The sequence below is a fragment of the Nelumbo lutea genome, chromosome 2 (assembly GCF_056320005.1).
Source record: "Nelumbo lutea isolate HS-2025 chromosome 2, American lotus-T2T, whole genome shotgun sequence".
Lineage (NCBI taxonomy): Eukaryota > Viridiplantae > Streptophyta > Magnoliopsida > Proteales > Nelumbonaceae > Nelumbo > Nelumbo lutea.
In genome coordinates, this window is record NC_142685.1 from 25750499 (window position 1) to 25759768 (window position 9270).

Here is a 9270-nt window from a genome sequence, read left to right on the forward strand (position 1 = left end):
TCAAACAAATAATATAAACAGGATCACTCCAAAACGATCCCATCAGCAGTCTGTAGTCTGCACTTTTTGAGCCGTTTTACAATGGTTTTTGGCCATTACTGACCCGAACCATGAATCCACATGGTCTTTCTCACTGTTTTTTAACCGTTATTCATCTAGGTGGTTGGATCGTTAGACCCGAGAACTGTTCAGACAATCAATTCTGTTTCACCCTTAACTCATTCATGGGTCAAAAACTATTGACTTGATCAGCAATCCACTGATCTGGGTGGTCAAACCGTTGACCTATCTGACTCAGACAAATGGATTTTAGTCATTTTTTTAATTAGAATGAGCCATCCAATTGAACCGAACAACCAGACCACTGACCTGAAAATCAGTAGCCAAAGCGGTTCCGATTTCAGGACAGTTTTTAAAACATTGGTGTTTCTTGGTTGGGCTTGCCTAATTCTAACCGGGGCTGAATTTGGGTCAGGCCATGCAGCAAGACATTCTTCAAAGCTGACCTGGCTTGACTTGACAAGACCCAACACAGCCTTTAATATATATATTCTCTTTTCTAGGACCTGTTTGGTGCCGATCCACTTGATTTTTCCCATATTTAGCATCAATTTTGAATTAAAACCTTCCATTACAGTCCTTGTCCCCTTAAGATAATTAGAGGGGGTACAATAAAGTTGTTTATGAAATAACTTTTTTTAGGGTAAGCCCAAATCGAGCCCATAACCTAAAGTTGAAGGGCTTTAGGTCCTATTGGCTAGGGCACAGGGCTCCACCCCTGGGTCCTTAGATTGTGTATGGAACCCATATTTGCTACCCATCAACTACCACGTCTAACGCATCGTTCATTGTTTTCCCCCTTCTTTTTAGACTATATATTATTATTATTTATTTATTGTTTGTATTCAAGCATGGACCAAAACTAAGACCTCCACGTAGGGACCCCTATGTCTGGACCCCTAGGGCATACTAACTTCCAGGATTCAGGTCCCAATTAATGAATTAATACTTGAACTTTTCTCATAATTAGATAAGAAAATTGCAGATAGATCTTTTATGTAATTTGTTAATGAATAACAAGTTTATATATGGATGGACACTCAATCGAGTCATGAGTTCAGATCTCTATCTTATCTTAGTAGAAGAGTGAGTCTTGAGCCTAACTCAAAGTCTCAAATGCTAAAACTCTAAGGCTTGATGTGAATTTGTAGGAGCTTGGAGGAGCACATGGCCCCAATTTGTCTTGGGCCTATTAAGACAAGGTTAGGAAAGGTGCCCTAGCGTGGGGCACCCTTTGCTGGGTCGACCGAAGCATATCTCCCCGCCAAAAACGGAGGAAGAGGCCCCCAAATAGACAACCTTGTTCCCATGTGCACAAATGTAAGAGCAACCTTCCAAGACACCAACCCCATTTTGTGCCCTCCTCTTCTCACCCAATATCATTTCTTGGAAACAAGGAGGAGCTTGGGACTTACCTTCTCTCCAACCAGAAACAAAAAGAAGATAATCTCTACTCTCTCTCTCATGATTCTCAATACACATTTAATTATTTAACTGTATTATATACAGGTAAGGGCTTCCTATATTGACATCCCCAACAACCATTAAAATATCGATACTTGAGGCGTATTGTATCTGTATCAATATACATATTCAAATATGTCTGGATATATCAATATAAATGCATTTTAAAATTTCTAAAGAATTTCATATCTCCAAACCCTCTAATGATTACTAAATAAAAAAAATTAAAACAAATTGAATATTAATCATATCGATACGTCGTTTCTGTGCATATCAATACTTTGATCCTTGATCCCAATACACATGAATTCTATACCTACCTTTCATGGGACCTTGTCTCAACTAATAGGCATCAAAAGTTTCAATGTTTCAATGTAAAAGGACGAAAAAGAAAAACTCCATACAGAAGAAGGGTGTAGTTGGTCATAGCTGTTGTACTGAAACTTGATTCATTAATAGGGGGTGGAGAAGGGAACATGTGGAGCCCCTTTGGACCCATAAAATGCTGCCAAATGTAAAATTCTTCTCTAATTACAGATTTTCATCCTACGTAATGGTCTGGTCTCCCCCAGATCTACAGCCATCTTAATTTGCAGACACGTTTGAGCTACGGATTTCTCCATGAAGGAAAATTGCAGACTATCGGTTAAAGGAGTTCCAAACCTGCTTTTGGCAAGACCACCATCTTTGGTTCAAGTATTCAGACCCTTCCACGTTTTACAGCAGAAAATGTTGAGACAATGCCTTACTCAGCCATATGCAGAGCTATAATGACCACTGGTTTGGTAACGGAAATTAGACAGTTACCCCAAATGGATCCATTAGGTGAATATTGAGCTTCTACTTTTGGACAAAATAAATCAAGATACACAGAACAAAGAGCTCAAATAAAGCTGAAAGTTACTCATTTCTTCTAATTCATCAACCTCTTTTAATATGATGAAAAAAAATTAATATGGGCAACCGTTTCAGCTTCTATTTTTGGCAAAAGAGAAATCAAGGCAGATATCAGAAGCTAAGTAAAGATGAAAGCTATTTATTTCTTATAACTGCTAAACTGCATTCATCCACTCTCTTACACTCAATGAATAAAATAATGTAAAGCTGATGAACAGCTAGGTATTGCTGCCTCTACAACAAAACCTGCTTCACACTTCTCTCAATATCTTATATGAATTCCTCTTTTTTATATGGTAAATTTAATCTCTGCCGGTAGAATTCATTGCAATCTTATCAATTCTCCTGGGACAAAAGAAGTGAGGGAATTTATTATAGAAACCATTTTATGAGATTCTACCTAAGATAGTTTTTATATAGAGGCATAAATGTATACAAATGGACACCTCATGCTTCTCTGTTATCCCAAAATCTTGTCTGTTTTGGGAAAATGGACTACTTAACCAAAATCTCCTCCTCACGCCTAGAATGTTAATATTCTAGTGAAAAAACCCTAAACTTCATTAATGACCAGCCTACCGTTACCTTAGAATGCAGGATTTGATATTACCGGTGAATGTTCATACCCAAAAGTCAAAAGATAACCAGCAAAGATTTAATTGGGTTATTAGAAGAGAAAAAAAAAAAAAAAAACTAGAGGATATGTCTGTACTAATGGGGGTTTATGAGGGCAATCCTGTCATCAATGGGTTAAATGGATTAAATACACCTCATTCGTTGACCCTTAGAAACTCCAATGGCGGCCCCTAAGGCGCCGGCCTTGCAAAGCCTCTCAGCTCCTATATAAAGCGCATAGAACGCTCCAAGTTCTAACTCATCCACCCCTCTCTCTCTCTCTCTCTCTCTCTCTCTCTCTCTCTCTCAGCAACAGAAGAGAAGAAAGGATATACAAAAGATATATAAGGAGAAAGGCTACGAAGTAGTAGAGAGGAGAGGAGACTGTTGTAAGCAAGGTTTAAACATGGAAGAGAACTGGTTTTGGCAGCCTGTTTTAGTGTTCCTGGTATTGGTGTTGGTTTTGAAGATCATGGGTCTGCTTTGGTGGAGACCCAGAAGAATTGAAGAGCATTTCTCAAAGCAAGGAATCAAAGGACCCCATTATCGTTTCTTCGTTGGAAACGTTAAGGAGCTTGTGGAGTTGATGTTGAAGGCCTCATCTCAGCCCATGCCTCTCTCACACAATATACTCCCTAGAGTTCTCTCCTTCTACCACCATTGGAAGAAAATCTATGGTATTTCGTCTTTTATATCTTCATGTTTCATTTGATATCCCTTCTTTCTTTCTTTCTTTCTTCCTTTCTTTCTTTCTTTCTTCCTTTCTTTCCCTCCTCAAAATCTGAGGAGAGCAGTCATTGTGCTATTGTGGTCCTCCTCCTTCATTCCTTTTGTTTTTCGCCCTTAATGAATGAGGTAAGGTTGGTGATCATCATAAACACTGTTTTCATGAGGCCATTTGAACAATGGAATTTATGGTCTTCAAGCTTTCTGAATTGGGTTTTTGAAAGCTTCCAGTGTCAGTTGTTTAGTTTGTGATGGAAATTTTGCTTTTTCTGAGCTATCAGTTTTCTCTATTTGTGACATCTCCTTCTAGCTATCAAAACAGACTGAATTAAAGTTCTCTCTTTTTTCCCACTCTTTGGTCTTTCCAAGCTTGTCAGGCTTTCTTTAGCCTTGAGCTAGGCCGTGGGTTACAGCTGAGTTCTTATTGCTCATCTGTCTCTTCTTTCTTTTGCTCCAATTTAGTACAGACCAACCTTTCACATTTAAATTTTTCTCTGGGTTGTTTTAGTGGTATATATAATTATGAAGTGGGATCCTCTAGATATTCTTCATTGCTTCTTCTGACTGCTGATTAGTTTTTATGTTTTTCTTTATTTTATTTTATTTTGATCTAAATGAATCTGAATGCTGATAAAGAAGTTGAAACTGTTTGGTAGTGGTACAGTAATGTCTTGTCCTCTTCTTTAATTTCTCTCTCTATTTTCTTTCTTTATTTTTCTTTGGTTCTCTCTCTCTCTCTCTCTCTCTCTCTCTCTCTCTCTCTCTCGTAGGGTCTACTCTATCTACCCATTTAGCCATTTTCACTTCGAACTCTGAAAGTAGTGGTTGTAATGTTTCCTTTTATCTTTCCTCTTTTCGAACACCCATATCTACCATTTGAGCTTGTGAAGTGATTTCCTACTTGGTTTGTTGCAGATAGCTCCTGCTTTCTTCAGTGCTGCAATATATACTGCTTCTAGTGCATTGGAGTTCTTTTCTTCTCTGTAATCTTTTCCATTTTATCTGACATGGGAACTCTGGCTCGTTGCAGGTGCGACCTTCCTTGTATGGTTCGGTCCTACACCTCGTCTCACAGTCACTGATCCGGACCTCATTCGAGAAATCTTCGTCCAGAGATCAGAATTCTACGAGAAGAACGATTCCCACCCACTCGTCAGACAGCTCGAAGGTGAAGGACTATTAACTCTGAAAGGCCAGAAATGGGCTCACCACAGAAAGATCATCTCACCAACCTTCCACATGGAGAACCTCAAAGTAAGTCCAGAAGGAATTCAGAAACAACAAAAGAAATGACCAACCCATTTAATTTTCTCAGCTTTATTTCTTCCATTACTGCTATTAATCTCTGTTTGCGTTCTTCTAAATCAGCTCTTGATACCGGTGATGGGAAAGAGTGTGGTGGAGATGTCGGAGAAGTGGTCAGAAATGTCGAATTCCGGCGAAGTGGAGATCGAAGTTTCCGATTGGTTCCAGACCTTGACCGAAGACGTCATCACCCGAACGGCCTTCGGTATAAGCTACGAAGACGGCAAGGCGATTTTCCGGCTACAAGCCCAGCAAATGATTTATGCCGCCGAGGCATTCCAGAAGGTTTTCATCCCGGGATACAGGTACTTAATTCATTCCTGAATCAATCTGCCTTCTTATCATTAACAGTCATTAATCAATTAACAAATTAATAAATCTTCTCAAAATAATATAATAATCCAAAAGAGAGGCTGCAGGATTTCCGAGGCCTCAAGTACGTTTAACTCTACGGAGCTGTAATATCTTAATTTTTCTTTTCTTTTTAAATTTTTTCAGATTCCTGCCCACGAAGAAGAACCGGAGTTCTTGGAAGCTGGACAAAGAAATAAAGAAATCTCTGATGAAGCTCATTGATCGCAGAAAAGAGAACTCTTGCAACGAAACGCCGGATGGAGGCAGCAGCCCAAAAGACCTACTGGGACTAATGATCAAAGCAAGTGAAAACGAAACCACTCGAACAATGTCCGGTTCTTCTTCTTCTTCCTCTAATTCTCCGTCGTCGACGATCACCGTCGAAGACATTGTTGAAGAGTGCAAGAGCTTCTTCTTCGCCGGCAAGCAAACGACGTCGAATTTGCTGACGTGGACAACTGTTCTGCTAGCAATGCATCCAGAGTGGCAAGAGCTGGGGCGTCAAGAGGTCCTGAGGGTGTGTGGGCCACACGACATCCCGACCAAAGACGACGTCGCTAAGCTCAGGAAGGTAAGAATTAAATTGCCAAAATACCCTTTAAAAAAACCACCTAGAAGTAATTTCGAAAAATTTTTGGGCGGTTTTTGGGAATTTCAATGAAAATGAGTTGGGGTTTTGAACTTTTGACTCGCAGCTGAGCATGATACTGAATGAATCGCTGCGGTTGTATCCACCTGCGATCGCTACGATAAGGCGGGCCAAGGCTGACGTGGAGCTCGGGGGATATAAGATCCCACGTGGTACGGAGCTGTTGATTCCAATCATAGCCGTTCATCACGATCAGGGGCTGTGGGGCAATGACGCAAACGAGTTCAACCCCGCCAGATTCTCCGATGGTGTGGCCCGCGCGGCGAAGCATCCAATGGCATTCATACCGTTTGGGGTTGGGGCCCGCACATGCATTGGGCAGAATCTGGCGATCTTACAGGCGAAGCTGGCGATGGCGATCATATTGCAAAGATTCTCCTTCCGACTTGCACCGAGCTATCAGCATGCGCCAACGGTGCTGATGCTCCTCTACCCACAGTACGGAGCTCCGATCATCTTTCGCCGTTTATCGGGCCCCACCGCCTCCACGGATCAGGGGTCCTGATTCCTGAATTTCGAGCCACTGCATCTGCGACACAGCAGATCATTTCCCTTTAGTTCTTTACCTTTGCAAGTACATCTTCTGTTCATAGGTGCTCGGAATAGAATCATGTGTACTTTGCCAAAAAGACCACTTTACCCCCGAATATTCTTATTGTGATACAAGCGCCTCCGCCATAGTATAAGCACTAACCTCTCCCTCAGTCCCGTTCTCCACTGCCTCCATTAGTTATAAATCTTTCCATGTGTGTAAAGTATACACCCTATACAATTTTTGTAATTTTACATATAAATGAATAGTACATGCTTTCCTCTCTCTCTCTCTCTCTCTCTCTCTGAAATGTGTCCTAACCAAATGATTTTGAAAATCAAAGTGGGTTGGTTGGTTGAACCTAGTTCAACCAAAAACCATCAGAGTGGGTTGGTTGGCTGAACCTGGTTCAACCAAAACCAGACCATTCCCTTTTTAATTGAAACAAGAGAATCAGAAAATCAGGATCTTTTGAGGTTGAACCACCAGCTGAATTAATATGGGAAAATCAGGATCAGCCTACCTTAATCATAGTTTAAAAGAGGGGTTCCATCAAGGACATATTGCCCATAAGGTTAACTTAAGGTCCTTTCAAGGTATCTAAAGCCTTTTATTATGGGCCCCACTTATTAAGTGGTGGACCAATGCTTCTTCATTGCATGGTGCATCAAAATAATGGTGAAGCCCCCTTCCATCCCCATAACCAATGAGGGAGATCATGTAATTACTTGGCTGAACAACTGATTTCTTACTTTCTATTTTAATTTTTTGCTGAATGAACAACTGAATTGAAGATGATTCAAATTGGAAGACAGTTCCCTGTAGACTATAGATGTTTTATGCTTATTAAGAATCCTCAAACGGAGCACAATGAACCAAGAAAGCAGTTAAAACATGCCAAAATTTCCCAAATTTTGATAACAATAATGATATAAATAATGCATGCCATGTACTCCATGCATGATAAACTGCTTGTAATCTTCAATTTATTATTTTTATTTACACGTATTAACCGAGACACGGCTCAGTTTACATCATAATAATTAATATAATTATGGTATTTTTACATTATTTTAATTACCAAGAAAAAGTAAAAAAAATAAAAATTGAAAAAGAAATGAAAGAACCCTTAGCTTTGCATGACCCAAGACAAAATTTATTTTGGTAGTAGTAACATACTTCCTTCTCCCTTCCTCCCCCTAAACAAAGGAGATTCTGATAGAATCACTTTTACATTCTCCTTTATAGGGTTTAGGGCTTTAGTTACAGTGCAGTAAGCAACTGTTATGGATGGAAATAAAAAATAAATTAATCTTTTCTCCCTTTTGTGGGATCGTCTTATGTTCTTGGAGCTGTGATTTTGTGGTTTTGATAGCCCCAGGAAGCATGTGGTTAGGGGGATTTCTTTTCTCTGTCATGCTTAGAAGAATTCCTCTACATAAAGAAGCACAAAGCATTAAGCATGCCATGGAGCATGTGCAACATCTCTTACATAGCATAATTACCTTATAAGCCCACTTATTAATCAAATCCTTAACCACCTTTCTAGCCCCTTATCTCCCCTTGTGTCAACAGTCACGGGTGAATTAGTGGCGATAATTACCTGTTTATTCTTCCTTATCACAACGATTATCTCGGAAGGTGTGCGACAAGATCACAACAAGTTAAGGTTATTTTATAATGTTTTGCTTGCTATCATTCTAAATGCATTAGGGCTTCACCCACCTACCAGTCGAATTCAATATGTATGTATGTATGTATGTATGTATGTATGTATGTATGTAGAGAAAGGGAGAGGGAGTAGGACATGTTAAGGGGTCATCTAATAACAGCTGAACTGAATCACTTATTGCTTTGCCTTCGAAGATATGGTAAGAAACTCAACATCAACTTCAACTTCAACCATTAAGATACTTGCAACCTCCTGAGTGACTGAATGAATGTTCACTAAAAGACAAAGCAATATTAAGCCATTCAGTTCAGCCAGTTCATCATTGGCCTCAAGAGCAAGATAAGGGAGTAGAGGGAATGAGGTGAATGGTATAGTTTATTAGATACCAGAAGATCTTGTAAGATTACACGAGAAAGATGAGGATACACCTTTACAAGAAAACACATAACAATTAATTAAGTTAAAGCAATGAGCTCCATCTGAACGAGAGCCGGGCTACAACCAAGCCTGATTAATTGATTTATTAATCAAACTGCAAATGGGATTAAGCAGCTAGTTGCAGAGATAGAGGGAAGCCCCAATAGGCCAAGCTTGTGGGGCATGAGCAAGCCAAACATACGAGGAGAATCGTGCCCATTGGTCTACTAAAAACACCCCGACAAGGCGGCATGAATCAAGGGCAGACATGAGTATTTCAATTGCTTTGGCATGAGAGCAACAAAAGGGGACAACATGGATTAAATAAAGAGCTTGATTAGAGAGGACTCTGCTTCAACCATGGATCTGAGGGATTACTGGGGATCTGTTAACGTGGTCTCATGTGTAATAAACGTATTTATAAGCTAAGGGAACTGGCCTAATCCAGTCTCAAACTGCGTGCTAAATTCCCAGGTTTATCACAAGTTTTAAGAGAACCCCAGATAGGAAATCAGCAAGTGTGTTGCTTAGTTTAAGGTTAGGTGAAGTTTTAGAATGGATTCTGTAGATTTTAATGGT

General features: G+C 39.9%; 1 protein-coding gene across 1 annotated transcript; it reads left to right on the forward strand.

The window, feature by feature from the left end:
• The first annotated feature begins 2951 nt into the window (after window positions 1–2951).
• Window positions 2952–6887, forward strand: LOC148869327 (cytochrome P450 734A1-like). The gene is made up of 5 exons (XM_088973454.1): window positions 2952–3713; window positions 4793–5016; window positions 5131–5372; window positions 5566–5992; window positions 6117–6887. Exons 1-5 carry the CDS (start codon window positions 3443–3445, stop codon window positions 6573–6575), a joined length of 1623 nt encoding a protein of 540 aa, XP_088829580.1. The 5' UTR covers window positions 2952–3442; the 3' UTR covers window positions 6576–6887.
• Window positions 6888–9270: the final 2383 nt, after the last annotated feature.